Source organism: Primulina tabacum, chromosome 11, assembly GCF_025594145.1.
Source record: "Primulina tabacum isolate GXHZ01 chromosome 11, ASM2559414v2, whole genome shotgun sequence".
Lineage (NCBI taxonomy): Eukaryota > Viridiplantae > Streptophyta > Magnoliopsida > Lamiales > Gesneriaceae > Primulina > Primulina tabacum.
The window spans coordinates 13,974,420-13,987,944 of NC_134560.1; the positions used below are offsets into that span (position 1 = coordinate 13,974,420).

The window sequence follows — 13,525 nt, forward strand, 5'->3', positions numbered from 1 at the left end:
CGCAACTCAATCATAGATGATGAAATCATCAAAGATTTGATCTTTTCGAGCTCTGTCTGTAACTCACTAGAGGCCTGGGCAACAAAGATAAGATATGTACGAACGAGATATCCAGCAATAAGAAGAAGGAAAAGGATTGAATAGAGGAGCTCCCAAACATTTGGTGATCTCATATGTGTCGATATCAATGGTGACTCATTATTTTGATGAATCATTTTTTCGGACATAAAAAGATTATGGAAACATTTACTCTAAATCTCACTTCTTAGATTACTTTGTGGAAGACACCATTTTTTCTGAAGAATTCGCCATGATATACCTGATCCATGCATAATATCATGAAAAATGGATACAAATTTTTGACTGCTACTTAGTATCGGCAACAGGTCTGAAAAAGTATCTAAAAATATAAAATTTAGATATTTGTACCCTGTCAAAGTAAGGAACCATGGAATATATGTTTGGAATAGATTCCATTTTGAGAGAGTTGAAAAAGCACTATCTCGTTGAAATGTTCTATACATCTGCCCTTTCTCAACGCATATTTTAGACAAAGACTCTGTTTTTTCTTCTTTTCGAATGGTAAATATTTCTCAAAACATGGAGTATGAATCAAACCCATGTTTGAATTGAGATACTGATGCAAGTCCTTCCCTTCTGAATCAGATAGATTCATATCTGAAAGAGGTTGACAATAAGTTCTTTCAAAATTTACTATGTGTCCCTCTGTTAGAGGTGTTCCAGAATGTCTGCGATCGAGTAAATAGTTCTACGAACGAATGGATCGTATCGACTTGGAAAATGGAAAAATTTGTACAAATTATACGTTTCATCACCATTTTGTGGAAAATCGTTAGGTATGAATATGTTAGATACCCGTGACTCGATTGGTGAAATAGTATCTCTCCCTCCAAAAACATCTTCTTTTTTATCGACGCACAAAGAAAATATTTTGTTGCGAATGAACAAGATATTGAGGAATTGTACATACGTAAAATCATAATTATTGATATGGGCCTTTTCCACAGAAAAGGGGAATCTTGTGTTAGAATAGAAGCATAAGTGATGTGGATTATTCAAGAATCGAAGTCGATTTGCTTTATAAAAAGAAGATATCAATGAACTTCTATGAAATGGTTTCACGGGATTCAGCCAATTGTCTTGATTGTGGAATATCATTAAGAAATAGGAATCTGCGTTAGCAAAGGATTTTCTGCGATTATTTCTAGTATAGAATGAGTCAATCATGCACTTTGGTATCTTATTGAATAAAAAGGGTGATATTGTTCCTCCATTGATCAAGAATTTCGATTTTCGGGAAGTATAATGATCATCCAATAAGAAGGGTTTCCATTTTTTCAAATGAACAATTTGAAGACCTATTGATTCTAACAACTGATTGCATAGTTGATCATTCGAACCTTTCAATTCATAGATGTAGATCTCGAACCTATGAATGGAGATATTCCCCAAACTCACACAGAAAAAAAAGAAGTGGGTTAGACAAAAAGAAAAGCCACTTGGACAAACCCAGATTGGTATTTTGTTCGACAAATATGAGAATCCATATTTTATTATCGCGTGTTGTAAGAAAAAAAACCGAATCGGAAAAAAATGATTTTTTTTGTTGAACGTGTTCATTCGTTTTGACTACTTTAACAAACATATTTTCTCATAGTAATTTCGACTTCATCTCTTCCCGGAGTTCATTCTCCGGGGAACCTCGTTTAAATTTTTCCGGTGTATTCTTTCAATCTACTTATTTTCTTCTTATTTCGTTGGAAATCAGATAAAGACAATTCCTATTTGATATAGCTATTTGTGCTAGTATTTACGATTCAGAAGCAACTGTCTCTTGTATAGATCATGTATTAATTTACTATAACTATAGGATACTCGCGTTTCTCGAATTACTGCGTTTATTTGAGTGATCCACAAACGACGAAAATTTCTCTTTTGCTTATTCATATCCCGATGAGACGAAACTAAAGCTCTTATTTTTTGTTGAGTAATAGTTCGAGTAAGTCTTGAATGAGCCCCTCGAAAGCTTGATGCAAATAAACGAATTTTTGTTCTACGTCTCCGAGCTATATATTCGCGTTTAATTCTTGTCGTTTAATAAATAAGACTTTGATAAATAACTAATTGATTTCATTTCTTTCAGTTATTCTTTTCCACTTTCCTGGTCTATTAATAATCAAACGAATTTTTTCAATATATATAAAAAAGATTCCAACGGCTTTGGCTACTATAACCTTCCCAACCACTATTTTTTCTTTTTTTGTAGTCATTTTACTGCAAAATACGAAAGAAATAATAAATTTTCTTTTGCTAGGTGTCAAAAAAATAGAGTCAATTAAAAAATATAAATTAAATGGATTAAAGAAATAGTGGGTTCCATCGTTTCTATGGTTACTTCTTAAACGGTGAGGTCTTCTCTATACACCGGAGCCTTTAACTTCATTTAATCAATGTTATTGAGAACTTGTATGGTTCACACCACGCTCTTTGGCTCTACCCCTGAATTATCCAGTAATAGGTCTTTCACAGTCAGACTCACATATAACAGTAACGGTATTTAATTATGAAAGTTAGATGGGTAGCTGACCCTTGTAGTCCGTTCTTGACCGAGTGGGATCTTCATTTTTTTGTTTTTTTCATTTAAATTAAATAAGATTTCTTCCGCTTAATGGATAAATTTGCTACCACTGGAGAATTGTTTATCATCTTAAATTCAGGTGATTAGATTTGCACCAACAGAAACCATAAACTTTAATACACAATATAAGTGATCAATTTGCTTATTTTTAGACAGTGAAGGGCGTTCCTTCTTCTATTCTATCCTATTCATAGGTACTGATCATTCATATTGCAAAGCGTTTTTCTTTCTTTTTTTGTGCCAGCTTATGATCTAAACGAGTCGCACATACACCCTAGTACATGTTCCTCGACGCTGAGGACATCCCCCCAGAGCAGGGGATTTCGTGACATTTCGAATTGGTTGTCTTGTATTTCTAATAAGTTGTTTAATAGTTGGCATGTTGAATCATATACATAATGGGCTGGTTTAGATTGATCCTAACCGAATGATTATGAATTTTCTATTTAATATATAGAATAGTAAACTCGGAGATAAAATATAAAATCACGGATTTGAACAAAATTCATTTTTTTTAATTCAACTGCTACAAGATCAATAATTCCATAAGCCTGGGCTTTTGTTGCTGACATAAAAATGTTTCTTTCCAAGTCTTCAGATACAACCCATAATGGTTTGCCCGTCCTTTGTGCATAAACCCTTGTGATGGTTTCGCGTATTTTCAGCAGCTCTTCCGCTTCCAGGATAAATTCTCCCGTTTGCGCCTCATATAAAGAAGCAGCAGCAGGTTGATGGATCATTACCCTGATGATACAAGGGTTTTCTATCTGGTGTGATGAAGCGAACAGAAAAGAAAGATAAAGAATAATAGGAAAAAAGATAGAATTATATAACCATACGGGCATCATCTTTTGTGCATTGCATACGGCTCTAGAATCAAATTGACTCTTTTACCCTCCATTGAAGATTGAAGAAAGATAAAAAGAGAATTTATCAGCCCGAGATGGGTAAATGATCAAATTGCCACCCTTCCTTTCGTAGAAGTTCAAAAATGCTATAAAAAATACTATGATGGCTCCGTTGCTTTCTATTTTAAAATGGATTATTTGTTATATCTTTGAGTGAGCAATCCCAAAGTTTATTTTTTTATCCAAAAAATCTTTTTCGCGCTCTTTTTTGTAACAAAAATATTGTATAAGAGCCCTTCGGCGTGAAAACAAAAAAGTTTATGACGCTGGATTCTACTTCCGATAGATAATTGAAAATCGGAAATCCTTGTTATTTCATACTTCTCTCTCGATACATAATCGAATCTTTTGGAAAAAAGACAATACAAAAAATTTTTCATATCGAATTCGAAGTGCCATGCTATTATTACTTAATATTTATATGGCGAAGGCATAGTTCTTTTTTTTCTCTCAAATAAAAAAACCTCATTGGCGCCAAGCGTGAGGGAATGCTAGACGTTTGGAAAGTTCTCCCGCAGCTAGGAGAAAGGATCCCATTGACGCAGCTAAGCCCATGCATACTGTATGGACTTCTGGTCGCACAATTTGTATAGTATCATAAATCGCTAATCCGGCTATTACCCATCCGCCAGGAGAGTTTATAAACAAATACAGATCCTTAGTATCATCTTCGATATTGAGATATACCATAAGACCAATAAGTTGATTCGAGATCTCGCTATTAACATCTTGGCCTAAAAAGTAATCTTTCTCGATAAATTCGATTGATTAGGGTAAAATTGCATCCCTTAAGAACCGTACGTGCACCTTTTGATGCATACGGTTCAAAGAAGATTGCGAAAAAAAAAAGAATCAATGTATAGATTCTAGTCATTTTATTTTTGCCTATTCTTTATTTTTTTATAGCAGGTTTTTTCTAACTTCTAACGAAAGGACTTTTTCTTCGATTTTTTAATAAAGACGCGTTTTGGACATTTTTCCTTTCTTAGAATAGAAAATGGTCACTAAATTAATCGAATTAACTTCTCATTGATGTATTATTTCATCAAGATTCAATCCAAACCACGATGGTATTTTCTTGTTCATGAATAGGTCTTTTTCATCTTTTTAGGTTTCTGCTCTACTCCGAGTAAAGATCTGCCCGATATTGATTTGCACATATAGGACAAATCTTCTGATCACCATTTCTTTTTTAGGACTTTTTCAATTAATTCAAAATCTTTCACCAAGTATTTAGTTTGAGATTCCCTCGTTTCTCAGATATGATATCTTTACAAATAACAAAGAGGAACCTTTTTCATACGTGCAGTAATCGTAGATATATTACCAATTGGGTTTATTTATAAATAGAGCATGGATTTTTCATTTTTTTAGTCCAACCAAAGCCAACTATAAATTATTCTAATTGATAATAGTACTATGAATCCCCCCCAAACAATGGATCTAATTGCATGCACTTCACGCTCCAATTTTTTGATGATTCCATTTTTATTTCTTGGGCGAAACAGAGGATATCTCGATCGGGGAAGAGAACGGGGAAATCCCATATGACCCCATATTTCTGACAAGTCGCACTATACGTCAACCCAAGATGCATCTTCCTCTCCAGGAATTCGGAAAGGTACTTTTGGAACACCAATAGGCATGTATTAAAAGAAAAAAGAACTAAATACTCTATTTCTTTCAGTTTGATATAAAAACGTAACAATAGGGTTTTATTGTATTTATAATATTGACTTTATCATAATTAATTTTATCCATAGATTAGAAAAATTCAAAAATAAAGAAAAAATAAATGAAGGAATTTTTTGACGAATAAGTTCTTTTAAGATAAATTAAGGATGGACGCGTGTAATCATTGAAAATGGTATCAACCCTCCGTTGCGTATTGGTACTTATCGAGTATAGAATAAACCTGCTTCTCTTTGTTCCTACGAACAGAATTGTTCAATTATTATGAACAAAATAGAATAAATATTAACCTAACACTTCCCTTGTTAGGAAATAATCCCTTGAACAAGGGGGAAACGCTTCTTTCTTCTATATTTTGGACCTTAGCTCCATGGAACAATATGTTACTTGGTTGCTGCAAATAAATAATTGAACTTTGATTTAATTAATGATTTAATTATTATAAATAATTGTATCTAATATTTTTTTCATGTTAATTATAAAAATTAAATATATATACTATTTCATTCTTATCTTCGTTCCATTTCAAAATTCATTTCATTCCAATCTTTTTTCATTCAATCATATCAAGCATGAGCTTATGGTTTACATTCAATAGTTAACCAATTCATTCAAATAAATAAAAGAGAATTTTCTTTTTTTTAGGTCATGTTAAGGATATATTTTAAAATACAAAAATTTCTATGATACGATCTCACGAGTCAATTTTTGAAACAGATCTCGTATTTGATTCACGCAAAAAAATATTATTTTTTAAGTACAAAATATTACATATTATTGTAAATAAGTGAAATCGTCTCGTAATTTTAAATATAACCTTATATATTAAATATTATATATATAACTTTTAATATTATAAAAATCCTAAAATACCTTCATTTACCCTTTCCACTCTCTCAATTAATTACAACTTTTATATAAATAAAAATAATTTAATAGGTGCTAAAGTAATCAATTTCCTTATATATATTAACTTTCTATATTGATTTTATTTTATTTTCTTGGAGAATTTTGTCACAATTTTAATTATTCAAACATTAATACCCAAAAGCTTAATCTACTTTAAAAAAATGAAAATTCTATATTATATTAAAAAAAAATAAAAAAACAAATAAATTATATTCGACTATTTATTTTGTTCTTCCAAAATAATTTATTTCCAGCCAACTTTGTTGTTCAAAATTCGTTAATTTATTTCACGGTTTTTTTCTGCTTATCTCTCCCTATAAATCATATTGTTCCTGTTTGTATATATCTATTCTCTCTTGTTTTTGTCACCTTCCGGCTTCCTCTCGTCTGTATTATACATGGGAATCAAACTCTCCTGCACAATTATATAAATTGCAAAATTTTCTGCTTTAGCAACCCTTTCGTCAGAGGTCCGCAGCAATCGGTGTTTAAAGCTTTAAACTTTTGAGCGAAACATGTGGATTTTTGGAAGAAAAGGGGCATCGGGTTTTTCGGCGTGTTCGACAGCTGCCGAAGTTGCTCAAGGGATTGATGCATCAGGCCTTACGGCCATTGTTACCGGTTTGTTACTATTATTGGGGTTTAGGCGATTTTTTTTTTAGTATCGTCGTGGTTCTTATGTTGTGATTCTTGATTAGTTAGTTGATTAAAAAGGGTACTCGTATTGAGGATTTTGCAAAGATTTTGCTTTGCAATAATATTTTTGGTATATATTTTTACCATAAATCTTTTGTTAGGTTGTTTATTGAGTAAACTATACGTCCTGATACTTGTTTGTTTGTAAATGGAAGTAGTGCTTTTAAGTTTCTTGGAATGTGTTTTGTGTGTGCTGGATGACTTTACCTGTTTAAGATTAAATTTGCATCATTGGGGTAAATGTTGTATTGGTAGAGGTGTCTTATTTCAGTTTTCCCTCACTACAGATTAGTCCGTTGTGAAAGAATGAAGTTATGGCAGTACATGAATTGCAGCTATTAAAAATCTGAACTAGGAATTGAGTATCTTGCTATTTTAAACCGTTTCTTATCCTTTTTTCTTTGCTGCCATCTTTAGTTACTCTAAAATAACAGTGGTACTCATGTAATAGTACTCATATTATTGTACTTTTTTACTCAAATGAATAGTTTGGTGACCTGAATTTATTTTACCACATTCTTGTCTTTTTGAATATACCTGCCTAAATTTCATCGAGCAATTTACTCTAGTAGAATGCAAATTTTTTGTGATTTTACCATGGGTATTTTATTTGATGGTATAAAGCATGGAAAAAGGGATATAACAGTCGCATTATGCTAGTAAAGGATTGAGTTTTAATGAGATGAATTCATATATCTGCATGTTTATGTTTTTACTTAGCTGGACAATTTTGTTCTCAAGAGCTTACAATAGTGGAAATGCATCTCTTTCAGCAATCTGTATTGTGTCAAGCACTTAGATGTCCGGTGGTTAAAAAGCTGCTGTCATAGAATAATTTGTTTATGCATGGTCAGGAGCATCTAGTGGCATTGGAATAGAGACTACCACAATCCTTGCACAATGTGGCGTCCACGTGATTATGGCAGTACGCAACGTGGACAGTGGTAAAAAAGTTAAAGAAACCATAATAAAGGAAAATCATGATGCTAAGGTTGATGTTATGGAACTTGATCTCAGCTCTATGTCATCAATCCGGAAATTTGCGTTGGAATACAACAACTTGTCGTTACGGCTAAACATCCTCATGTAAGTTTCCTAATATTTAGTAGCTTCCTGATTTACGACTCACTTCATTCTGTTGCACCAACAGCCTCTTGTTTCTTAACCATCAACTAAGTTGATTCACTTTATTTCTCATAAGTAGAAATTTTAACTACTAAAATCTTACAATCTTTCTTATTTATAAGTAATAATGCAGGGGTAATGGCTCCACCATTCACACTTTCACAAGACAGCATAGAGTTGCAATTTGCAACGAACCATTTAGGTATGCCTTCCTGCATCTTATCCAAACTTAATTTGAAGTTTATTTTCCTATCACATTGTTTTTTGAATAAAGGGTTGTTGTATTGAGTAATAAAGATTTAGCTCAACTTTGGAATTGATTTTGGCGGGGATCTCTTGATCTTTTGATCTGTATGGCTTTGTTGAAAATTTATGGTTGAGTTCCTAAATATCTTTATTATAACAAAACCAAGAATGATCTATTTTGGTATGTTCACCATATGGCATTACGTAATCATCTTGTCTACTTCACATCACCATAATTTCTGTTCGACAAGAAGACCTTCCCCAGATCCTCCCCTCAAACATTTCTTCCCACAAATCTTCTTCCAAGAGTGTTTTTTTTATTTGGGGCTCTTTAGATTGTTGACAAGTAAATTTATCAAGAAAAACTTATTTTGACTCTCTAGATGATGTTAGAATTAAAGTTGATTTTTTATAAATGATTATTCAAATTTATTAAAGTAATATAATCTTTTATAGGGATTTTCTTCCAGTTTGAACCATCTAATGGATTAATAGTATAGACAATTATATTTTCGAGTGCAACTTATGGATATTGATGTGCAACGTACTTAGCATTAATTATGCGAGCAGATAAGATGGTGTGAATTAGTCCTCTTCAGGACCTCAGAAATCTTTCTTTTTTATAAAGTTACCCATCTCGAATTATGTCTGGGTTTTGTTTCTCCAGTTTGGTTCCTTGTTAAATCATTCAAAATTCTAGTCGATGAAATATTCAGACTTCAGAGTATGAGCTTTCCTGTCATCTCATTTTTCAGTAGCCATCAGCGTTGTGATTCGTAGAAACTGAGGAGGATCCTTGAAAAAGAGCTGACAAATAACAGCTCTTTCCTTGGAAAGGGGTAAACCTGCAGGAAACAATCTCTCCTAAACCATATCTACGTCGTTTGTGCTAGAAGCCTAGAACGTATATTCACGGACTTTTCAAGTTGTATTTATTTATTTATTACGTGTGTGTCTTCTGTCAATATCATTATATATTCGATCATGATCTACTTTCCCTGTTCAATTGCCAAGGACATTTTCCAATTTTAATAAACAAATTTACATTCTGGTGCAGGCCATTTTCTTTTGACAAATCTTTTGTTGGATAACATGAAAAAGACTGCTAGTGAGAGCCAGAAAGAAGGAAGGATTGTCATTGTCTCATCAGAGGGTCATCGTTTTGCATATCGTGAAGGAATTCGTTTTGATCAAATTAATGATAGCTCGAGGTAAGCTTCACTGATTATCCTTAGTTCAACTAATATTAGTCACTCAAAAATGCCATTTCGAAGCAACTGGTAATTACAGACCGTGTCTTACATTTGCTGTTCCAAAATTATAGGTTTAGACATTTATCTGAGTGAAGTGTATAATCAAGAAATGCACAAAGCTATTTTCAATTCTGTGGTGCATAAAAACAACCTTGTCCACTAGAAAAGGCAGACACTATGTTATGAAAATACCTTTTTTTTCTATTATCTATTTGCTATAGTGGGCCACTAGGGGGATATTAAGCATGGAAAATTGACATTTTTGGTTTAATTGAAAGAGGAACTTGCATGAACTTACTATATGTATGTATATATTTAATTTCTTTTTCAGTTTAGAGTTTCTTCAGTCAAATGGTCCGAGCTAAGTGTCAAACTTTTTTATCAATTATTACTCACTTCATTTGTTTATTATAACAAATAAATTACATCTGAATGATCACCTCTTTGGAGATAGTGAAATGCCTCCTGATTACTTTTTTTATCTTTAAATACTTTTCATCAAACAATTTTCAATAATGGGAAGTCGCTTAATACTTTTTGTCATGTGCCTTTGATCTATAGTTACAACACCTTATTCGCATATGGACAGTCGAAGCTGGCTAACATATTGCATGCCAATGAACTCGCCAGTCGCTTGAAGGTAATGTATGCAGCCTGGTATTGTGGCATGAAAGATTTTTCCTTCATTGATCATTGGATTTTGGATCCAATAAGAATTGCAATAGTAATTTGGCTTCAATTTGTTTTGCAAGTGTACATTTAGATCTCTTTCGAATGAACACGGAGAGAGTTGAATGAAAGTTACATTTGGTGTGACTATATTTTTTTCTTTTATCACCTATTATGGTTCATTGAGTTGGATATCATACTGCCATTGATTTCTGATTTCTTTCACCTGCTGAATTTTTTTCTAAAGACAGTGTTTGAGTTGGATCTTGAAATCAAACTAGGACTAAGTTAAAAAATGTCGACACACTCAAGTCTATTGGATCTTTTTTTGGAATAATGGATTAATGCTTGTATTTCTCTGCGACTCTGCCTTCTATTTTCATCGGCTTGCAAGTCAAGGGACCAAAATATTTTTAATTTATTTCATTTTTTGAAGAAAAAATTGGGTTGTAAATGGGTGATTTCTGTTGTTAACATGTCATTACTCGTTTGAGAACCTAGCATGAAGCTTGGAGCCGTCTAGTCTGATGCTCCAGTAAAACTTGGATGTACCTAAAAATTCGTGCTTGTTTTTCTGCCTAAGCCTAGAGCCATCTAGTTTCTCTGCTCCAGGAAACTGGGATGTAACTAAACTGGTCATAAAATCCTTGCTTGCTCTTCTGCCTAAACAGTGAACATCCTAGATGCTGAAGTTTTAGTTCATCTAAATTGAACTGATGACTGCTGTTTGGTCTTGATTACACTTGTTTTACTGGTAATAATAGGAACTCTTCACATTAGAATGCTGACAAAAGTCATCACAGCTTTAGGCTATCAGATCATGTGAGACCAAAATTTGTGTTAAGGAGTGAGCAGGATGTTTATTATGAAATTGACGACTTGATCTTTTTGGATACTGGTAAAGTTTCTGCATTCGTGGAAATGTGGTTCACGCGTTCCGGAAAGCTGTTTCACTGATGTGTACTCAGTAGCACTAAAAAGATGTAATATCTCCAATGGCAGGAAGAAGGGGTTGAAATAACCGCAAATTCTTTGCATCCTGGAGCAATTGCCACCAACCTTATGCGACATCATGGCTTTGTTGAAGGTGAAGCTCTGAAATATTTTTATTATCGCATATAATGGTTGAGAAATACTTTTAAATGGGTTCAATAATATAGACAAAATGGGGATCAAGCATGATTTGTGTCACGTGTTCAAAAACCCAATGATGGTGAGAAAATATGAGTGAGTTACACATTGTGATGTATCAGCATGTTAAAGTTAATCCTTTCAAGATTTTATAGCCGATTACCCTCCTGGAAAAAACAAAGTGGGAAATTAAGTCATCTATCATACACCTTCCACTCTGTTGGGGAAAAATGGTACGAGTAACTATGTGCATTTGGATTCTATTTGCAACTTATTTAATAACTTATGGAAGTACTAGGTCAATTTACATTCACATAGTATAATTCGTCGTATTGACAAATCATGTTATAGGAATTCACCATGTACTCCATGTAAGTATCTACCATTTTGGTGCATCACAAAGGGTAAAGTAAGATTCACCAAATACTTAGATAGTGGCATTTGAAATGCATTATCCACCAGTCGAGCTAGTAGCACGCAAAAGAATCTAACCTTAATAGTTGGTTTTCTCAAAGAAGGGAGTGTGCAAATTGATGTATCGCGTCTTAAAAAATGGAAAGGACTCACGAATTAGAAAGAATAAAGTGTAAAGTGATGGTTATCGCTTGATGATATGTGACAGGAATTTGTCCGGTCAAAGCAAGTTACTGCCTTTGCATGCATAAAATGCTCCTCGACTAATATATGTTAATCTTTTACAGGCATTGTTAACTGGGTTGGCAAATACTTCATTAAAAACATTCCTCAGGTTTGTTCAATCTTTGACCTCAGAAATCTTGATAAGAAGAGTAGTCGTCGTTTATTTTGAAAGCTCTACATATTTATAAAATAATAGTCAGAAAATTTTGAAGCCTTTTGGTCCTCCCCCTGCTTGTGTTTAATGCATATGTAAAGAAAATAGACGTCGTGTTCTATTAGATTGCATTCTTGAACTGAAGTCATATAGTTGATTGACATTAGGGAGCGGCAACAACATGCTATGTAGCTCTCCATCCACAGGTTAAGGGAGTTAGTGGCAAGTATTTTGCGGACAGCAATATTGCTTATCCGAGTTCACTGGCCAGAGATAGAGATTTGGCTAAAAAACTGTGGGATTTCAGCCTGAATTTGACAGAGAACAAGTATTTTGGTTAACAGAAATGACAGCTTGATGCCTAGATTCCGTGGTTGAGATTTTACATCCTGGCTCTTAAAATAAAAGTTTTTCTTTCAAGTTTTCGTTTCTTCAATTAATAGTGTGAAGACTTCGTTGAACCTGTGTGAAGCGTTGTTTCGTGATCTTGTAACTTCTGGTGATTCCGACCATTTGGTTCTCAGTTCTCTAGATTTTTGTTGTTTGATTAGTTGGGCATTTCGGATATCGTTCTTTAATATTCGTTTTGCATCTCCTTTGCACGAAACAATCAAATATTTAGCATACGCAGAGAAACGCCCGGGTCGAAATTTTGTGCTTTTTGTTAATCCATGAACATGATCTATATAACTCGATCGGAGAAGAATCAAGAGGAAAAAAAGAACCGGAATTGATTGATAGATTTCTCGAAACAAACGAAAAGGAAATGAAAGATGAAATATAAATCATACATCAACTAAACTGGATTTGTTCCCATTCCGGTCGAGAATCTCGACTCTTAATGGGCCTGCTCGTGGTTGGTTACGCTCCATGTTATGAACCCAGCTGTTCGGGTCCAGGTCCGGTCATCCCTTGATTTTTTTTTTATTATTTGTTAATAAAAATGTAAAGAATAAAAAAATTAATAAAAGAGGACTTGCACTTTTAAAAACTTTAACAAATATTTCTTAAAAATGGAAAACATATATCTCAATAAAAATCTCTCTCCAAAAGTCTTCAATGAATCAAATCATAATTAAAACTCCTAAAATATGGTATTATCAATAATTTTTATCAAAAAATTCGAGTTCCAATCCTCGTAGACATTTCGTTCGTTCCTTATACAAAACTTGTGTTTTAGTAAGCTTAAAAGTAATATTACTAGTGGTAGTAGGTTGTGCTTCATGTGGAACAATTTATCCATCATATTTGATATTATATTCATTATAAAAATCATATAAATGAGTTCTAGTATTAAACAAAATCAATTAAATAGAATTATAGAAGGAACAGTTTCCGTAATAGATTCTAAAGAATCATAATATAATGTAAACATTTTTTGTAAATCGTCTAATTTATATATATGATATAAAATAAAAGCACATAAAGATATTTCAAGAATTTC

At 33.0% G+C, this 13,525-nt stretch overlaps 1 protein-coding gene across 1 annotated transcript; it reads left to right on the plus strand.

The window, feature by feature from the left end:
• The first annotated feature begins 6,507 nt into the window (after positions 1 to 6,507).
• Positions 6,508 to 12,604, plus strand: LOC142518843 (short-chain dehydrogenase TIC 32, chloroplastic-like). The gene is made up of 8 exons (XM_075621670.1): positions 6,508 to 6,789; positions 7,719 to 7,950; positions 8,112 to 8,191; positions 9,293 to 9,446; positions 10,050 to 10,128; positions 11,160 to 11,244; positions 11,990 to 12,036; positions 12,249 to 12,604. The coding sequence occupies exons 1-8, from the start codon at positions 6,684 to 6,686 to the stop codon at positions 12,420 to 12,422; spliced, it is 957 nt and encodes a 318-aa protein (XP_075477785.1). The 5' UTR covers positions 6,508 to 6,683; the 3' UTR covers positions 12,423 to 12,604.
• Positions 12,605 to 13,525: the final 921 nt, after the last annotated feature.

Bases quoted from the DNA above. Each gene is read 5' to 3' on its own strand.
- LOC142518843 (XM_075621670.1), top strand. From the start codon at position 6,684: ATGTGGATTTTTGGAAGAAAAGGGGCATCGGGTTTTTCGGCGTGTTCG. The intron at 6,790-7,718 runs GTTTGTTACTAT...ATGCATGGTCAG, and splicing joins CCTTACGGCCATTGTTACCG to GAGCATCTAGTGGCATTGGA. The intron at 9,447-10,049 runs GTAAGCTTCACT...TTTGATCTATAG, and splicing joins CAAATTAATGATAGCTCGAG to TTACAACACCTTATTCGCAT.